This window comes from Nycticebus coucang, chromosome 1, assembly GCF_027406575.1.
Source record: "Nycticebus coucang isolate mNycCou1 chromosome 1, mNycCou1.pri, whole genome shotgun sequence".
Lineage (NCBI taxonomy): Eukaryota > Metazoa > Chordata > Mammalia > Primates > Lorisidae > Nycticebus > Nycticebus coucang.
The window spans coordinates 134,212,848-134,233,245 of record NC_069780.1 but is presented as its reverse complement, the minus strand read 5'-3'; the positions used below and the strand labels follow the sequence as shown (position 1 = coordinate 134,233,245).

The window sequence follows — 20,398 nt, the reverse complement described above, 5'->3', positions numbered from 1 at the left end:
TAACCATCTTTTTTATATTACACAAGGAAATATATATGTATATACACAAAAAAGAACTTCATCAACAAAAAACAGCTCACAAAGGATTAAGCAGAATGTGACTGGACATTCAACAACTAGGCTAGCTGGTTGAAATTACACTTCAGCATTCTGTAATGCTGAAAGTTTTTCTAATGCCTTGCAAATACTACAAATATCTGATAAAGCTTAGTTTCCTTATGAAGATAAATTTTGTTATAAATTCTGTATTCACTTAAGTTACTGCACATGGAAGTTGAGTTTTCCCATGTGACCTTTTTCCTCTATAATCTATAAATCCCAAAATAACACTGCTAGAGATGATGTATAACATTTTCTTCTGTGAACAAAAAATTTTGAAATTGCTTAAAATTCACTCACTATTAAGTTTAGCAAGAATAAATTTGAACTGCTGTTACTCCCCAGCAATCATAATGTCTAACATTTTTTGTAAATTCACATATAATTGTCAGCTCAATCTTTTAAAAACTACACCTGTTAAAGTATTTTAAACAGAACAATGAGTAATCCAAGTGAAAAAATATCTAAAATTTGTGTTTTTAACTCTTGAGAAATGAAAAAGGGTAAGAATTCACTGAAACTTTAGTTATTTCCTTACTATTAACAAGTTTCTCACAAAATATATAAAACAGCATGAATGTTAGATAGATTCACTAGTATTAGTCATACTTTTTCACTCAATGAGTAACTTAAAAAGAAAGTCAAAATGCATTAATTTTCTATTAGCATGAAATAATCTGGCTTAGCTCTGACCAGTAATTTAATAATGTAAAGGATACAAGTGTTCAAAATCTTACATGAACTATAGTTTATTTTGCCTGCTTAAAGTTGTTAACTGATCGGATCTTTCTAAAATAGCAACATCCCCAAATAAAGCTAACTGACATGGTATCACCTGACTGTACGTAGGCTGAATAAACCCTTCATGTCAGAGCTTAACACAAAGTCATAACATGTTTCTTTCCACATAAGGATCAAGATCAAGCTATTTTAAAAACAACCTAAATGGTCTCAAAACATTCTCCAAGTTAGGTACAAATTTAAGTACAAGAGTAAGATTGTTATGAGATTCTCTTTAGATTCTAAGAATAACATTTTGTTCATTTTAAAATAAATTACAATACAAAAATTAACAATTCGGAGATTTTTTTCACGTTTTCCTGGACAAAGGCCTTTGCTATGGCAACACATGTACACATAATAAACTAAGCTTGCAGCCAGCACTCAGAAATCAAGAGTGAGCAACACCAAAAGGAGAACTAAAGCCTCAATTTGATTTAAGGTCTTGTAACTACAGCTCCTAGGACAGCTTTCCTCCTGCCATGTAGGTCTAAGATTGTGGGGTGCAGCTCCAAGCCTACCCAAAAATGGGTATCAAAGGTATAAACTAGCCAGCAGGTTGGAAGATCTTCTGACTGGGGAACCACTCTGAGTTAGAGAGGTGCATGAAAGCTGAGGGGAATATAAATAAGACTCAAGAATCAGTCAAGTGTCAGGATTAAGGAGAAACATCATGAAAGGGCCTCATACTTTTAAAGTATAGATGTTAACGGGATGGGGATAAATGTATTATCTCCAGTTTAATTTATCTATCTGATTGGGACCAGATAGCTAAGTTAAATCAGATCCCTATATTATATTAGTGGATGTTTACCTGATTAAATGTTGAAAGGGTACTCTTTTAAGCTTGTAAGCACCTGCAAATATGCAGTTAGAAATACCAAATACTTCAAATAGAATTTCAAATATTGTATTTTGTTGTGTGTAATGTAGACTTCCCCCCCCAAATTTCTGAAGGAAAAATAAGAATGCACAATATACATGGGTAGTACTAATTCCATGTATATATATAAACATTTTTAAATCCTTTTATTTATGCTCATGTATTACAAGCATAACTATGTTAAAAAACAAATAGTAAAATTCCTTTACAATACAAAAAAGAAGTACCTAAACGTAAACAAATAAAAATTTGAATTACAAACTAAAATGAAAGATTTTTTCCTGAAAGTTTGGGCCAAAAACGTGGCTACATATTATAGATGGGAATGTTTTATACACAGCAAAATACAGTCATTCCATTAGTGTCCACATACCACATTAAATCTCTAACAGTACTGTTGGTATCAGATGACAGAGTGAGTCACTCACAGATTTTGTGTGCACCTTTCCACAGACATGGAAGTCGATGGAAGAAACTGCAACTACAACTAGGAGTAAGAGACCAAAACCAAGATATCTTTATAAACCTTTGACCATGAGTTTCTGTTGCTGTGCTCTCATTTATTTGAAGTTTAATTTATTCTAATTTACTGACATTTATTTTTGTTTAGGCAAGCCTGCATTTTAAAAAATGGTGATTAGTTTTGATATTTAAGATAAAACGTCTAGAACCCTCACCAAGTTTTACTATTAAAACCCTTAGTATAAAAGATTTCTATGATCCTTACAGGTAATGGAAAGCTTACTACTTCCACAGTTTTTTAATTATACGTTTTGAAATATTAATGGTCAGATGTCTCGCCTACTAAAGAAAATATAGTATGATCTGGTTTCCCAAAATTGAAACATGGTTAATAAAAATAAAAAATTGCATATACAAAACATAGCCTGAAAAATTAAAAAGAATGGTGAATACTAGGTCCTAAAGGGAAAGAGAAAAACTGCATAGTAAATAAGTTCAATTGAAATTTTGGAAATTTTTGTCCTGTGTCCCATGCTGTTTATTAATTACCGTATCTTAAAAATAACAATATGTTACAAAGAGGAGGATTTCTCATCTGCATTTCTTCTTCAATCAGGTCAGCTTAGCTTTCTTCTTACCAGGTCCTTTATGCCCTTTGGCCTTTCTTCTTAAATTCCGCCTGTCTACCACAGGCACTTCCACTTCTATTTCCTCTGAGCTGCTATCCACAACTTTTTCTGCCAACTGGGTAAATTGATCCAGTTGCTCAGAAGATGCTTCAGACTGCTCCTCTGACTGGTTCTTCTGCCCTGCATTCTGTGAAAATGGCACATCTTCAAGTTCAACCTCTATCAAAGAACTCTGAGGAAGAGGAGTAGATGTTTCCTGGGGTTCAAGTACCCCCTCCTCAACCTGGTCTTCCAATGAAGAAGTAGTGTTGGGTGATAAATTCTCAGAGACCGGTTCTTCAGAAAACTCAGCTATCACAGAGTTTGGGAAACCAGCATCAGATCGTTCTTCATTTGAGATAGTAGCAACATTGTCTGAACTCCCAAGATGTGCTTTCTTTCTTGAAACGAGGGGCAATTTCTCTTCAGGGTGCCCCTTTTCATTAGATGGGATTTCGTCTATCAAAATTTCTGAGTCAGTTATATGTGGCGTCTGAAAATAAAAAAACTGGTTAACAAACTTTTCCTTGCAATATAGTTATAAAATAAATTATCCTAGACACTAATGACATTCAACTACAATTGAAATAATTCAGTATTTATTACTTCTATTAATTATGTGTATATATTCTGAATACAACCCAATCTCTTCAAAACTTCTCACATGGTAATTTTGATACACTAAGTTCTTTTTTTTTTTTTTTTTATTGTTGGGGATTCATTGAGGGTACAATAAGCCAGGTTACACTGATTGCAATTGTTAGGTAAAGTCCCTCTTGCAATCATGTCTTGCCCCCATAAAGTGTGACACACACCAAGGCACTAAGTTCTTTTCTTTGATACACTAAGTTCTTAAACATATAATAAAAGTAATTATTTTACTTCAAATAGGATACTTAAAACCCTTTAAGGTTCCTATCAAGATTCTTCAAAACCATGAATAAACTCAAAGTTTTTAGTTTCCTGATACTACCATAGAATCAACTTCAAAACATGAATCAACTCAAAGTTTCTACTTTCCTGGTATTGCCAAAACCAACAATCCCTCAGGACTTGATGTTGTGCCACCCTACTAAGTTTGACTGTGGTTTTGTTAAATGATGATTAAGGGCAATGGAAGTTTTACTCATTTATTCAGGTGAGACACTAATAAAAATACTATACAGTAGTATTTTAGCCATAAATTGAACTATTCAAAAGTTACAAAATTTGAGCATGTAAAATTTGTTCTCTAAAAGGGTTCAGGGTTTGGTTTTAATTCAGTTTGCACTCCTTTCATCAGTCTGATACCTCTCTCACCACGTCAAACTGGCTTCAGCTAGCAATACCTCAGTAAATACAAAAGAATAAAAGTGTTTTAATTTTAGGAGGAAAAAATCCAGTTCTGACAATAATGAACATTAGTTTGTAATTTAAAACAAAACAAGGCCTAATGTTTCATGTTGTTTTTTACATCCTTCTCCTCAATACAGAAACAGGAATGTAATTTTCCCAATGTAGGCAGGCACTAATAACGATGGACACTCCACACACACGCACATGCATGCACACACACCCTTCCTACAAACAACAAAATTCATAGAACATCAAAGAGAAAAAGTCTGTTATGATATTGACCAGAATCCTTGGAGTCAACAGTCTATCTCAGTGGGTATGCGATTTGGATAGAGTCAAGATTTACTGTCATGTTCCAAAATAATCTATATGACAGAATCTACTGTCAAGTTCTGAAATAATTATGGAAAGCACCATCATATTTACTTTAAAATTCTAGAAACAATTTTTAAAAGCATTGTTTTGTTTTGTGGGATAGGGGAGGAGAGAACTTACAGATTTTCATTTAGTTAAAAATCAAAGGTCTGGCACAAAATTAAATTTCTTTTAAAATACTCCACCAAGTTTATTTCTACTAATCTGTCCTCCTAATTAAAGCAAACTAAAATTACTGTATTGGTTAAAGACTATTAAAGAATAAATACTCAAATATTTGATAAATACTGATTTCCCCACTTTTCTAAGCACTTCCCTAAGTCTACAAAGTAAGGCAGAGATGACTAAAGTTATACCAATTTGAATTTATGGAATATTACTTTACTAGTTGCTTTTTCTTATACTATCGAATCTAGGATAAAAGTTAATCTTCCTAAATGATTATGTATGTTAAGGTGGAGGCAGATAGATATACTACATCCCCTCCCCCCCATATCACCAAAATTAGGTTATTTCCCCTTTACCTTATCTGGTACATCAGCCTCAGGGGGTTTTGAAGATTCTACCACCAGTGGAACAAGATTTGCAGAGTCTTCATTGGAATTAAGAGACTGCAATTTTAATTCTTCATCTAAAACTTCACTAGTGGAGTCCTCCTCTTCAGTTATAAGTGAGGTCTTAAGAGTATCATCCATTACCTCACCATTCATAGGCTCTAATTCAGATTCCTACACCATGGGTGGGGGGAGATCAGGACATGATTACAAACTTAATTGTCACAGAAAGTGAGTCCCTTCTTAGTCTCTACCTAGTCAAGCATCAGGACTCAAGATAAATTTACATTATAAGGTATGGGTAAAGTGTCTTACTGGGGAAAAGGGGAAACTCATGAGGCAGAGTCAGGAAAAGAAACCTGTGGGTCTGAGATTCAATGAAAAGATCCTAAACCCTTTATAGGGCAATCATGTGATGAACCTTTTAGTACGAAGGCTCCAGAGGAAGACTAAACTGGATCCCTCCTCTTTACATGATACCAGCTGTTCAGCACCTGGCACCTTAGGGGCCTGGGAAAGCTATAGTTTATCTTGCCACAGGGAGGAAGCACTACCTATCCCAGGAGAAGAGAGGTTAACTGCTGCTTCTTGCTGAAGGAAAAGAACCCCAGTCTCAGCTAGCTCATTGTCATTCAACTCAGAGTCATTAATGAATAATTCTACTCCTTGCATCATATTATTAAAATATGGAAATACAATTTTTGTTTTTTTTGGGAGATAAGAGTCTCACTTTCTTGCCCCTGATAGAATGCCATGGCATCATATCTCACAGCAACCTCAAAGTCTTAAGCTTAAGCAATGCTCTTGCCTAAGCTTTTCGAGTAGCTGGGAGTATAGGTGCCTGCCACACCTAGCTAGTTTTTCTATTTTTAGTAGAGACAGGGTCTCACTCTTGCTCAGGCTGGTCTCAAACTCCTGAGCTCAAGTGGTCCATCCACCTCAACCTCCCAGAGTACTAGGATTATAGGTGTGAGCAATCCCAGCAATTTCTCATATTCTTCTTGATTTACCTCAACTTAATTTCAAATATTTCTAATTAATGCCAGTGACCTAATAATAAAGGGGAATTTTATTACTATTAAAATTAGAAAACTAATGCACCTACGTGTTCAGAAATAGATTTGGGCAGATTATGTAGGGTCCCTAACACATAAAGTATAATTCAATAAAAGGGATATTGAAATCATAGACTTTTATTTTTCTATAATAAGATTTTCTAAAATAAATACCCTTATAAACTTTTTCTAGAATATAAATTTTCTATAATAAATATATTTTATTAAAATAGGCTTTATTATTATAATACCAGATGGCACAGAGAAAAGATTACACACAGAACTTTAAAATAAAACATATAAAAGGACCAACCAGAGTGGGAAAAATGCATAAATTAAATTTTTAAATTTATTTTTACATTTTGGTGAGTAACTAAAAGTGAAAAGCAATGGAAGAAAAAGGTCCTTCAACTTTTAAGTTTGAGAACAGAACAATGGATAAGAAACAGCAAAGCAGGGCCAGGAGTTCAAGACCACCTTTGGCAACAGCAAGTCCCAATCTCTACCCCCCCCCCCAAAAAAAAAGTGTTTTTTTTTTTTTTTTTAATTGGGAGGCTGAGACAGGAGGATCACTTAAGGCTAGGCGTTCAAGACCAGCGTGGGCAACATAATGATACCTAATCTCTACCACAAAATGTTTTTAATTGGCCAAGCATGGTGGCACGCTTGCCTGTAGTCTGAGATATTTGGGAGGCCGACTGAGCCATAACCAAGAAAGAATTTGAAGATTTTGTTGAATTTAAGATGACAGAAGTCTGTCTAGAAATATTCAGTAGGCAAGTGATACTATGGGCTCAATATTGCAGATGAAGAGGTATTCGTCATCTCCAAAGAGACAACAGTTAAAAACTGTTGAGACTATATGCATTTTCCAAAAGAGCACTAACCTATATAATGGACTCAAGCCTAGGAGTTAAAAAAAAAAAAAGTAAGAATAATAAAAATACATACATACATACATACATAAAGAAAAAAGGAAACTGCAGAGACAGAAAAACAAAGAAACCAAAATTTGGTAGTGTAAAGCCAGTGGACTGGAAAAAGTTGAGGAAGAGAGAGAACAAAACCCCGGATTAGGGGGGGGAAAGCCTTCGCAATTAAATAGAAGCTATCACTAGTTGTTGAATGAGTGAAACAGGTTACATGAAGTATGTACAGTTTAATCTTAAGTTTCAGAAGATGGAAAAGGCCACAAACGTATATTTCTATCAACATCTAGATGCATACAAATCCTGTTTTTTAAAAATGGATTTCTCTTCATTTTCCCAATGTTCCATAGAAGAAAAATGTCATTTAAAAAAATGGTTTCATGGGTTCAGCGCCTGTAGCTCAATGAATAGGGCGCTGGCCATATGCACCAAGGCTGGTGGGTTCGAGCCTGGCCTGGGCCTGCTGAACAATAATGACAACTGTAACCAAAAACAGCCCGTTGTGGCAGGCGCTGTAGTCCCAGCTACTCAGAAGGCTGAGGCAAGAGAATTGCTTAAGCCCAAGAGTTTGAGGTTGCTGTGAGCTGTGACACCATAGCACTCTACCAAGGGGAACATAATGAGATTCTGTCTCCAAAAAAAAAAAAAAATGGTTTCATGAAGCAGACAAAGCGAGGACTGAATAGGAGCAACTTAAAAAAATAAAATTGGTAATACAATTTCATTATTCACCTGTAGGCTGGACTTGGCAAAGAAGTCAAAGGTTTTTCAAGAAAATTAAGTACATATGGGCAGCACCCGGGTAGCTCAGTGGGTAGGGCACCAGTCATGTACACCAAGGCTGGCAGTTTCAAACCCAGCCCGGGCCAGCTAAAACAACAACGACAACTGCAACCAAAAATACACCTGGGTGTCATAGCAGGCGCCTGTAGTCCCAGCTACTTGGGAGGCTGAGGCAACAGAATTGCTGTACCCCAAGAGTAGGAAGTTGCAGTGAGCTGTGACACCATGGCACCCTATCCAGGGCGACAGCTTGAGACTCAAAAAAAAAAAACTTAGGTACATATGAAAGAAGAAATAAGGAATGTGCAGAAAGGAAAGACTGAAGATACTACCTATAAAAAGGAGAGGAGGTAGAGAGTGGGGGAAAAAAGAAGATAAATACTTGCGAGGCTATAGAAATCAAGCCAGATGAAGCATTTACTTACTCACAAAAGGGTTTGCTAATTTGTTTTCTAGTGTTTATTTTACTTTTTTGAGACAAAGTCTCACTCAACATGTTAGAGTACAAGCAACCCAAACACAGCTCATTGTAACATCAAACTCCCAGGCTTAAGCAATCCTCCTGCCTCCACTGGGACTACATGTGCATGCCACCATACTGGGCTAATTTTCTTTTCTTTTCTCTCTTTTTTTTTTGGGGGGGGGGGGGTAGAAACAGTCTTGCTTGCTACATTACCCAGGCTGGTCTCAAACTCCTGGCCTCATATGATCCTCTCACTTCAGCCTCCCAACATGCTGGGATTACAGGTACGAGATACTGCACCTGGCTTGTTTTATAGTGTTTTCTTAAAGAAATTAGTTTAGCTGTTTATCTATTAATTTCTAAGATCAATTATGGTTAGTTGCTTATTGTTTGTTTGTTTTTCAAGATAACTAATTCCTATCCTTCTAGCCAAAATAGGGGTATACGAAGGCTGGTTGCACTGAAAGGCATTCTACTGATACTGTAAGATAGAACTTATGGTCACGCCATTTGTGTACCTAAGTGTGATTAAATCTACAAATTATACTTTAAATGCACTGAAGGATTTTACTAAACATCCCCAATTTTAAATCTGATGTAACGCAAACTTTTATAAACTCAGAAATATAAAATTAAACTTATACCTTTCTCTCCCCAACTCCAGCACCTGATCTTGCTTTTCCACATTAAACATAATTTGTACTAAGACTGTAAAATATATCATTATATTTTTCTAACAACAGGATTAAGAAAGTTAAATTTTAGTTTGCTTCCATTCATTTTATTTAGTAAGTGTTCTCACACCTTTTTGCCATCTTGCTTCTCTAAGTGGGGCTGGGACTCTGATGCTGCCTGTGGGTCTTTATCACTGCTTTCATCCTCAAATGCAATCACCCTCTGTTCGGGTTCTTCTTCTAAGAATTCTTCTGAGCTCTCTGATGTGCGTGCAGTAGACTCCAGTCTGGAAAACCAAAAAAAACCATCTTACTAGATTTATTAAAGATGAATGTAAAATTTCAGGAATCTTTTCTTAACAAAGTAACATTTTAGAGCAGCAATTCTCAACCTATGGGTCGCAACCTCTTTTTAACAATGAAAATACATTGCGGCATTAGGAAGGTTGAGAACCACTGTTTTAGAGAATCAATTCTGTGTTGTTCAGTTAACAACTTCGGATTCTAAAACCAATTTCTTCATCCTCTTTTTTTTTTGGCCGGGGCTGGGTTTGAACCCACCACCTCCGGCATATGGGACCGGCGCCCTAGCACTTGAGCCACAGGCGCCGACCTTCTTCATCCTCTTATAAATTCGTTCTCTTTCTCACCTTGTTCTCCAATTCAATTAATGATATCACCATCTTGTCAAAAATGTAAACTAGACCCTTTTTTACTTTTTTTTTTTTTTTAATTGAGACAGAGTCTCACTTTGTCACCATTGGTAGAGTGCAGTGGCGTCATACCTCACAGCAACCTCCAACTCTTGGGCTGAAATGATTCTCTTGCCTCAGCCTCCCTAGTAGCTGGGACTACAGGTGCTATTTTTTGTTGTTGTTATTGTTGTTTAGCAGGCCCAGGCAAGTTTCAAACCCAACAGCCCTGGAGCATATGGCCAGGGCCCTAACCATTGAGCAACAGGTGCCCGACCCCTTCTTTTTATTCTGTCCATATATTATTGGAGATCTTATTCTATTAGAATGAATATATATCACAGTTTACCAGGGGCAGTACCAGTATGCAGACTTTTGTCCATAATTACAGATAGTGGCATAAATATTAATAACGCTCCTTTCATTCTCAAAAACGTCAGCTTGGACAATGTATAATCTAGGCCAGGCCCAGTGGCTCGTGCCTACTCTGGGAGGCCAAAGCAGGAGGATCACTTAAGCTCAGGAGTTCCAGAGTAGCCTAAGCAAGAGTAAGACCTCATCTCTACTAAAGATAGACAAAACAAGCCAGGTGTTACAGTGGGCCCCCTCCAGGCCCAGATACTTAGGAGGCTGAAGCAGGAGGATATGGAAGCTGAAGCAGGAGGACTGCTTGAACTTAGAAGTCTGAGGATGCAATGAGCTATGATGACACCACTGTACTCTAATCGAAGCAACAGAGCAACGCCGTGGCTCCAAAAACACCAAAACAAACAAAAAGTTTATGATTTAGTTTTACCCCAAAAATGCCTTTCAAACTATCCCTAACTTTCTATTCCTATTTTTGCAGCCCTGCTTCAAGCTTTTGCTCAACTCATCTTTAGACTTGCAGTATATCTTCAAGGCTTTCCGAGCTGACATTCTTTTTTTTTTTCAGACAGTCTCACTGTACCACCCTCGGGTAGAGTGCCATGACGTCACACAGCTCACAGCAACCTCTAACTCTTGGGCTTACGCGATTCTCCTGCTCAGCCTCCGGAGCAGCTGGGACTACAGGTGCCCGCCACAACGCCCGGCTATTTTTTGGTTGCAGTTTGGCCCGGGCTGGGTTTGAACCCGCCACCCTGGGCATATGGGGCCGGCGCCCTACTCACTGAGCCACAGGCGCTGCCCCCGAGCTGACGTTCTTATACACATTATATATATACCTGTGACAGCCCAGCTCAGAAACTTCTAGTGGTTCCATATAAGTTCTATCAACAAAGTGTACCTTCCTTCAAATAACATGACCAAACGCTTACACATCAGCTATCCTTATCAACATTCCTTCTAGCTTTGCTCCTTTACTAATACAGTAGCCAGAAGATAAAAGTCACTATTTAAATTTAAACTAATTAAACTAATTTAAATGAAATAAAAAGTTCAGTTTTTCAGTTGTACTAGTCATACTTCAAGTACTCAATTCGCAACAGTGTATAGTGGCTACTATACTGAGCAGTCCAAATACAAAACATTTTGATCACTGCAGAAAGTTCTATTGGACAGTCCTGGTGTACATGAAAGGGGTCAGCAAACTTTTCCTTTAGACTTTATGAGCCATATAGTCTCTGTTGCAGTCATTCATTTCTGTCTTTGTAATATGAAAGCAACCATAATAAAAAAAAAAAAAAAACACATAAATCCAACAAGCAGGGATGTCTTGCAATAAGACTTTGTTTATAAAAAGACAGTAGGCCACATTTGGCCTACAGACCATAGCTGGTGAACCCTTACACTACAAAGTCTTCTCTCCCAACTGTGTATTTAGTTTTTACTTATCTTTGAAGACCTGGCCTAAATACCGTATCTCTCCATCCCCTCACTTAGAATCAGTCTCTCCTTTGCATACACAGCATTCTTTGTCTACCTCACGGTGCCCTTAACTATATACAGGTCTGTCATTAGCACCAGGGAGTCAATTCTTCAAGGGCAAAGATGATGTTCTTTCTGCATCTGACTAACTATCTAAGCATTTAGTGTTACTTGTTGTATTTATGAAAAGTAAACAAAATTCCACCAATAATTCTAAAATCAATGTCTCTCTTAAGGGTACTACATCAAAATATTGGCCAGTGAGAATACAAACCATTTATGTAAGCTCTTATTATTTTTTGAAAACTGCTAGATTTAAATATTTACTTATTGCTTTTAACATTATGAATTTACCAAAATAAATTATTTACATACTCGGGCGGCGCCTGTGGTTCTCGGTAAGGCGCCAGCCCCATATACTGAGGGTGGCGGGTTCAAACCCAGCCCCGGCTAAACTGCAACCAAAAAAAAAAAAAAAAAAATAGCCAGGCGTTGTGGCGGGCGCCTGTAGTCCCAGCTACTCGGGAGGCTGAGGCAAGAGAGTGGCTTAAGCCCAGAAGTTGGAGGTTGCTGTGAGCTGTGTGAGGCCACTGCACTCTACCGAGGGCCATAAAGTAAGTCTCTGTCTCTACAAAAAAAATAAATAAATAAATAAATAAATTATTTACATACTTAATTATCCTAATTTAAAATCATTTACATCATGAAATTTGCAGAGTTACAAAATTCCCTACCTTAGTAAAATAATTTTATAGCTAAAATGGCAAAGTTATGAATTAACTAAATGGCTAAGGAACAATCAGTAAAACTATTTGCAGAAATCTAATTGTATTATATAATTTAGAATCTTCCTTAACACTCAAAAACAGATAGAGGATAAAGTTTTTATTATTTTTTTCTTTTTTCTTATTTTTAGAGACAAGGTCTCTCTATGTTGCCCAGGCTGGTCTTGAACTCCTAGCATCAAGCAATCCTCCTGCCTCAGCCTCCCGAGTACCTGGGGTTACAGGCACACACCACTGAGCCTGCCTTAAAGGATAAAGTTTTGACCCAAATATCTTGCTGATTCAATGTGGCTACTAAATTCCCAGAGGAACTGACTACACTATTTGTGGTTATCACTAATTTATAAATTATATCTAAAGTCTATACAATTAATTAGTAAAGTAAAACTGAAGATTTTAAATACTGACTAAACCTTCAGAGTTACTAAAAAGATCAAATTGAGAGTTGTTGATATGACTCATTTGGAATAACATAATTGCCAGAATATTCTCCTGGATTTTCACACACGAGAGACTAAAAGAGTGAGTTTATCCCACTCTTAACTAGCAACTTCTCCCTTATATCACTATCAAGGTAACACCACTAGGAAGCATAACACATAATCTTATAGAAGAATTCAAACGCAAAAGTCCTACATCAAGGTCACCTGCTACATAAACAATGCAATAATAGCCTCTTACTTGAAATACTAAATACTATGAAAATAAGAATAAGTAAAATAATGAGAGTAAAGTAAACAATTCTTTACTTGTCGATTGAAGCTGTAGGTGAAGTCTGAGGAGTCTTTTCATCTTCACCTTGAGAACCACTAAATTCAGAATCCAGAAACCGTTTTCCAATCTTTGGCCGCTTTAGATGACTACTGCGAGCACGAGTTGAAACTACTGGAGTTTTATCAAGACCTGAGGAGAAAATGGTAAAACTGTACTTGCTTATGCATTCAAAGGGTTACCTATTAAAATTCAGAGAAACACAAGAACTATATTAGTTTACATACACCCCCATCATTACACTGGTTGCCCTTCTCTTGCTTCTGTCAGGCTATGAAAATTACTTTCAAATGTCTTTTCCTATACTATATAATAACTTTTTCAATATTTACTGTTCACATTTCCATGAAACCCTGAGCTTTACCACGTGCTTTTGCATTTTCACTTATATTCTCCCCCATTTGGAAATGAGGTACAACAGCTTACTCAAGTGTTTACAAAGCAAAGTCAGAGGCAGTGAGTGCACTAGAATCCAGATACAGATCTTACAGCGAGATAAATCACACGCGCACAGCCTTAATTCAAAATGTCTCACTGACAGAGCAGCTGAATTTCTTACCTTCAGAAGTACTTGCAAAGGCATCTTTTAGAGAATCAATCTAAAATAGATAAAGATTAAAATATAAAGTTTGTGAGAATTTTTTCTACTGATTGATCTATTTCATTCACAGCTTCAAAGAAAAGCTTTTAAAACGTTTTTCAAATACTTTTCGTTAAGAAAACTTACTTTAAAAACAAATGCTTCTGTTGACAGTAAGACTAAGAACGCATACAAGCTATCTAATGGTTACAGGGGGGTATACTAGAGTCTCCTGCTGTTCTCTCCTTAGCCACCTTCTCTTTTCAAGTCCATATACTCTCCCTTCGCTGTTTAACCTACTACCTTAATTTCAATATTTGCTGAGGAATCCAAATATACACCTTAAGCTCCTAACTTCCTGATTTCCAAAGCTCTACTTCCAATGAAATGTCTTTCAGTGGGTGTCCCATCCATTTTCACATCTAACTTCCCCAAAATGAACTTTTATCTTTCCCGAATATTATTCCCTTTCTTGGTGAATGGCAATAATAACTCAGTTGATCATTCCAGCCAGAAACCAGTTAGTTAGTAATGATTTCTTCCTATCACTATTTAATCAATCACAAAACCTGTCAATTTTAACAGAATAAACTCTCAAAACTACTGTGTCTTTGTACTGCCATTTTTTTAGTTCTGGCCTTTAACCCGAAATATTCCAATAGCCTCCTCATTGGTATCGGTCTAATTACACCCCATCTAATGCTTTAACACTCTTGTCACAGAACTTCCACCCTTTAAAATCCTCAGGGGTTGGGTACAATGACTCACGCCTATAATCCCAGCAGTCTGGGAGGCCGAGGAAGGTAGATTGCCTGAGCTCAGGAATTTAAGACCAGCCTAAGCAAGACTAAAACCCCATTTCTAAAAATAGCCTGGTGTTATGGCAGGTGCCTGCACTCTCAGCTACTTGGGAGGCTGAGGCAAGAAGATCACTTAAGCCCAAGAGTTTGAGGTTGCTGTGATAGCTATGACCCCACAGCACTCTACTAGGGCAAGAAAGTGAGACTCTGTCTCAAAAAAGAAAAAAAAATGAATTAAAAAAATAATAAAAGCCATCCTCTGCTATGAACCTCCAATCACTTGTTATAATAATTAAGGCAATTATCATCCTGAAGCATATTTGTTTACATATCTGCTTCCAACAAGGAACCATCCTAGTTTTTCCCTTGTGTAGGTGAAATACATCTTTATCCGTCCAATGTCTGCCACAGCACCTACTTTATTACATAAACCACATCTATCCATGATGGGTTTACTAAAACCTCTTTATGGTGGGCACATAGAATTCAAAAAGTTCTATTTATAAAATACAAACCAAGGAGCAAGTGTAACAGATAATATGCTAAAAGTCTTATCATGAAGAAGACTATAGTTCAACTAAAAAGGGATAAGATATAGGTAATAATGAATAAATAAAAGGAGCAAAAAGTATCATAAAAAAAAAAGGTGTGTTTTGGCTCGGCTCCTGTAGCTCAGCGGTTAGGGCACCAGCCACATACACTGGGGCTGGTGGGTTCAAACTCGGCCCAGGCCTGCTAGACAATGACAATTAAAACAAAAAAATAGCCAGGCATTGTGGTGGGCACCCGTAGTCCCAGCTACTTGGGAGGCTGAGGCAAGAGAATTGCTTAAGCCCAAGGGTTTGAGGTTGCTGTGAGGTGTGACGCCATGGCACTCTACCAAGGGCGCCATACTGAGACTCAGTTTCAAAAAAATAATAATAATTAAAAAAGGTATGTTTTAGGAAAATGTAAATAAAAATATCATCATTGCCTAAAGAATAAATCATGTAGCTGAAATAAACAAAACTACTTCTTTCTGTGGTTACTGATAAAAAGACACATAAATCATTCATGTAAGAAATAAACATTTTCCTTCAGCTAATTAAAACATTAAAGTAATACAAAGAATACGAATTTCTGAACTTTAATTTAATTAGGCTAGGCCCTAAAAAAATCTAATTTAATTTAATTAGGTTAGATTCTAAACTCTAATTTATGCTGTCTACCTTAGGAAATAGGATCACTATATTCTCACTCAAATGACACATTTAAAATAGTTCTCCTAAGATTAAATTATTGATATATTTATAAGAATGATTTTCGACTTTCCTTGATTTTATGGTATCTGACCAACAGTAAATGAATCTGTATATCTGAAGAATTTGGACTGTAATAGAACAACAGGGGCTTATTCCAAAGTGTGAAGTTCCAAATGTAAAAAAAAAAAAAAACAAACTTCTTATAGTTAGTATATTATGCTTTAAAATGTTTAAAACTTTTTCATTCAAATCTAGTCACTCTCATGCTGATTAGAACACGAAAGAAGAAGCACAAACAATTCTCCAAAGCACTTGTCTCTCGAATGCATATTCATTTACACAGGCATATTCAATGTTCATTTAAAATAAGCTCATGTGTATGTACAAAAATAGAACTATAATAAACACTATCACAACAAAACCCTAAATAAAAATAAATTTCTAAGGCCGGGCGTGGTGGCTCACGCCTATAATCCTGCCAAGGTGGGTGGATCGCCTGAGCTCACAGGTTTGAGACCAGCCTGAGCCAGAGCAAGACCTCGTCTCAAAAAAAAAAAAAAAAAAAAAAAGAACAGGGTGGCTCCTGTGGCTCAGTGAGTAGGGCGCCACCCCATATACCAAGGGTGGCGGGTTCAAACCCAGCCCTGGCCAAATTGCAACAAAAAAAATAGCCGTGCGTTGTGGCGAGTGCCTGTAGTCCCAGCTACTCAGGAGGCTGAGGCAAGAGAATCACCTAAGCCCAAGAGCTGGAGGTTGCTGTGAGCTGTGACACCACAGCAACTCTACCTTGGGTGAGAAGGTGAGACTCTGTCTCTTAAATAAATAAATAAATAAAAAACAAAATAGTTGGGCGTTGTGGCAGGCGCATGTAGTACCAACTACTTGGGAGACTAAGGCAAGAGAATTGCTTGAGCCCAAGAGTTTGAAGTTGCTGTGAGCTATGATGCCACAGCACTCTACTGAGGGCAACAAAGTGAGACTCTGTTTCCCACTCCCAACAAAAAAAAACAAACAAAAACCCAGATTTCTAGCATCCTATCAATGGGCCCATACTTTAAGTAATACCAAGTACCACATAATACCAGTCCTACAAAAGAAGCTGGCAAGTGCTATGCAGTTCATTAATGGGTCTACCTATCTACTTCAAAATACCTAGTACTTGCAAAGTGCATTGCATTCTGCAAAAGCAGACACAGTATGACACTTTCCACAATGCCCTCATCTTTGACCTACTAATTCCACTTCTAGAAATTTTTATGTGCAGAAAAATAATTACATATATGCAAAGAAGCAAGCATAAACGTGTTGTCTTAAAATATGAAAAAAAAATTAAGTATTGGGCGGCACCTGTGGCTCAAAGGAGTAGGGCGCCAGCCCCATATACTGGAGGTGGTGGGTTCAAACTCAGCCCCAGCCAAAAAAAATGCAAAAAAAATTAAGTATCCTAAATTAAGGAAATAAACGATATTTACATAAAATAGATAACAGTGTGTTATTTAACAATCATTTTAAAACCGTAATGCCACAGAAAATGCTTCTAATATTTATTGAGAAAAGCAGTTAGAAGCAGTCTAAGAGAATAAAAACAAAAACAAAATGTATACAGATACATGCTTTACAATATTACATACAGGGTGTCCATAAAATTTGCGTACAATTTTAAACTGCACATTATTTTAAACTGCACATGAACTTTATAGCCACCCTCTATGTGTATAAGAATATTATCAGTGGCTAAATAGTGGGATTACAGGTTATTTTCTTCTATTTTATATATATACTAAATTTAATTATAATACCATTAACATCACTAAAATTATTTTTCAAAGTCCTTAGTAATCTATTAACAGAAGATGTCAGGAAAACTAACACAGTAAAAATTACTGAAGTTTGTTAAATGAGCTATACCATTTAAAATGTAACTATAAACTCAATCTATTTTTAAAAAACACAAAACTTGTGATTTCCTGCAACAAACGTACAGTGTACCTACAGTTAGAGGACTCTCACTAGCCTGATTGTCTCCAGCTCCTGCTTCGCACTCTGCAACTGATGTGGGTGCATATTCTCCAGACACAGGTCTCTTAGGTTCATTTTGAGAAACTGCTGTGTATAGAAGAATTTTAAAAATTATAACCTGATTAATACTAGGTTTTAACTGTAACACTGTAATGATTTTCATAAAAGCTGTGAAGAGCACCCTGGACACCGGGTACAGAACATCTAGCTAGGTGTGAGATACCCCCTCATAGTATCTTTCAATGAAACCTTGCCACTGGGTGGCACCTGTGGCTCAGTGAGTAGGGCACCGGCCTCACATACGGAAGGTGGCAGGTTCAAACCCGGCCCCAGACAAACTGCAACAAAAAAAAAAAAAAACAGCCAGGTGTTGTGGCGGGTGCCTGTAGTCCTAGCTACTCGGAAGGCTGATGCAAAAGAATCGCCTAAGCCCCAAAGCTGGAAGTTGCTGTGAGCTGTGATGGCACAGCACTCTACTGAGGGCGACAAACTAAGACTCTATAGAAAGAGGAGAGGGGAGGGGAGGGGAGGGGAGGGGAGGGGAGGGGAGGGGAGGAGAGGAGAGGAGAGGAGAGGAGAGAGGAGAGAAGAGAAGAGAATGGGCGGCGCCTGTGGCTCAGTGAGTAGGGCGTTGGCCCCATATGCCGAGGGTGGTGGGTTCAAACCCAGCCCCGGCCAAACTGCAACCAAAAAATAGCCGGGCATTGTGGCGGGCGCCTGTAGTCCCAGCTACTCGGGAGGCTGAGGCAAGAGAATCGCGTAAGCCCAAGAGTTAGAGGTTGCTGTGAGCCGTGTGACGCCACGGCACTCTACCCGAGGGCGGTACAGTGAGACTCTGTCTCTACAAAAAAAAAAAAAAGAAAAGAAAAGAAACCCTACCATTATACAGAATGTTAAATAGTTTACCTTAAGCACTTGGTGACCTTGGAGAGAGATGCATGACAGTAGATACTACCTTTGATCCCCTGATGCCCTATGCAGTTTTCATAATGTCTTTATTTCGTATACACCAGTTCCTACTGGACTGATAACATTCAAAGTGGGCTATTCAAGGCATCTCCTTATTAGTGACTCAAATATTAATATGTTATAAAAATTCAAACTTTATACAAAAGGGGAAGTTACTATAGAAAGATCACATTATATTACAATACTACTCTGGGCTGTAAGTCACAACCATTATCAGCCACTGCTTTTTAAACTAGAGTTGTGTTCAAACTAAAACACTCTTACCTGGAATTTTAAGTGTTTCTCGCTGTAATGCTCTGGTGACTGGTATCCGCTGGTACCAGTGTCCAACACCTTCGACTTCCCAAAGGAGTTCATGGTCTCCTGGATACTTTTCAAAATACTGCTTGCAAGCTGCAGAACACATTTAAAATTTTCTACAAATCCCAAATATTAACTTTTTTTAAAAACAGGAATAAAATGGAAGTAAGCTATACAACTCCCTCACTGGGGACAACACAACCCTGATACCAAAACACCACCAAGGCAACTTAAAAAAGGAAAGAATAGTCTCATTTATAAATAAAAATTCTAAATAAAATACCAAATCAGAGTTTTAACATGACCAAATAGTAAAAATCTTAACAAAAATATGCTTCACCCTTACAGGTAAAATTATTCAATGTTACTTAAGGAGGTTAGGGGCAGTGGCTTACGCCTGTAATCCTAACACTTCGGGAGGCTGAGGCAGGTGGATCACCTAAGTTCAAGAGTTCAAGACGAGCCTGAGCAAAAGCAGTCCCCATTTCTACTAAAAATCAGAAAAACTAGCCAGGGAATATGCCGGGTGCCTATAGTCCAAGCTACACGGGAGGCTGAGACAAGAGGATCACTTGAGCCTAAGTGTTTGAGGTTGCTGCAAACTGTGACACCCCATGGCACTCTACCCAGGGCAATAAAGTAAGACTGTTTCAAATTAAAAAGAAAAAAAAAGTTATTGAAGGGCATAAATAACTGAATAAAAAGACAAGTTAGACTCAATAGCATAAAAACACCAATTCTCACCAATTAACCTGTCAATTTCATGCAATTCCAAACCAAATCTCAAAAGAATTTACTTTTTAATGACACTTGATAAAACATGATCCCAAAACCAAAACGAAAAACCAAAGGTAAGAAAAAAAACGCTTAACCATTATATATCAGTTTGTAAAAATAAAAAGGAAAAAATAGGCAAGTCAATTCTAAGAAGAAAAATAGGAATAAAGATTTATCCAAGTAAATACCAAAATTCACCATTAAAAACCACAGTAATTAAAACAACCTGGGAATGACATAAGGCTAGTTAAACAGATGGGAGTGAGTGGGCAAAGAAAAAAAATACCAAAAAATAAAAAACACCCCACCAAGGAAGAACCACACTTACACTAGAACTTGCCAAATGTCAGAAGAGACATTTAACCTTTCAGCTGAGAATGGATAAACTATTAAATTAAGGTGGTGAAATAAAATCCATACAGGAAAAAATAAACTCAAGATCTTGACCTCACATCAAGATCATTCGTAGAAATAAATTCTAGATGGAGTCTAAGGTCTAACATGAAAGCAAAACGTTAAAAATAGGCAAATACCTCTAGGACTTCAGTGTTCTAAT

At 37.2% G+C, this 20,398-nt stretch overlaps 1 protein-coding gene across 7 annotated transcripts in view; it reads right to left on the bottom strand.

Moving 5' to 3' along the window:
• Positions 1-2,744: 2,744 nt before the first annotated feature.
• The window catches only part of FAM169A (family with sequence similarity 169 member A), an 86,976-nt gene continuing 69,322 nt past the window's right edge, over positions 2,745-20,398 (bottom strand). For 5 of the 7 annotated variants that reach the window (XM_053588591.1, XM_053588603.1, XM_053588621.1 and 2 more), the window contains 7 exons: positions 19,030-19,158; positions 17,771-17,883; positions 13,716-13,755; positions 13,135-13,288; positions 9,191-9,347; positions 5,127-5,330; positions 2,745-3,385 (listed from right to left, as the gene is read on the bottom strand). In XM_053588591.1, the coding sequence (XP_053444566.1) occupies positions 2,837-3,385; positions 5,127-5,330; positions 9,191-9,347; positions 13,135-13,288; positions 13,716-13,755; positions 17,771-17,883; positions 19,030-19,158 (1,346 nt within the window). In that variant the 3' untranslated portion in view covers positions 2,745-2,836. The remainder of the gene's footprint in view (positions 3,386-5,126; positions 5,331-9,190; positions 9,348-13,134; positions 13,289-13,715; positions 13,756-17,770; positions 17,884-19,029; positions 19,159-20,398) is intronic. The other 2 variants (XM_053588595.1, XM_053588629.1) reach the window with 2 other exon arrangements.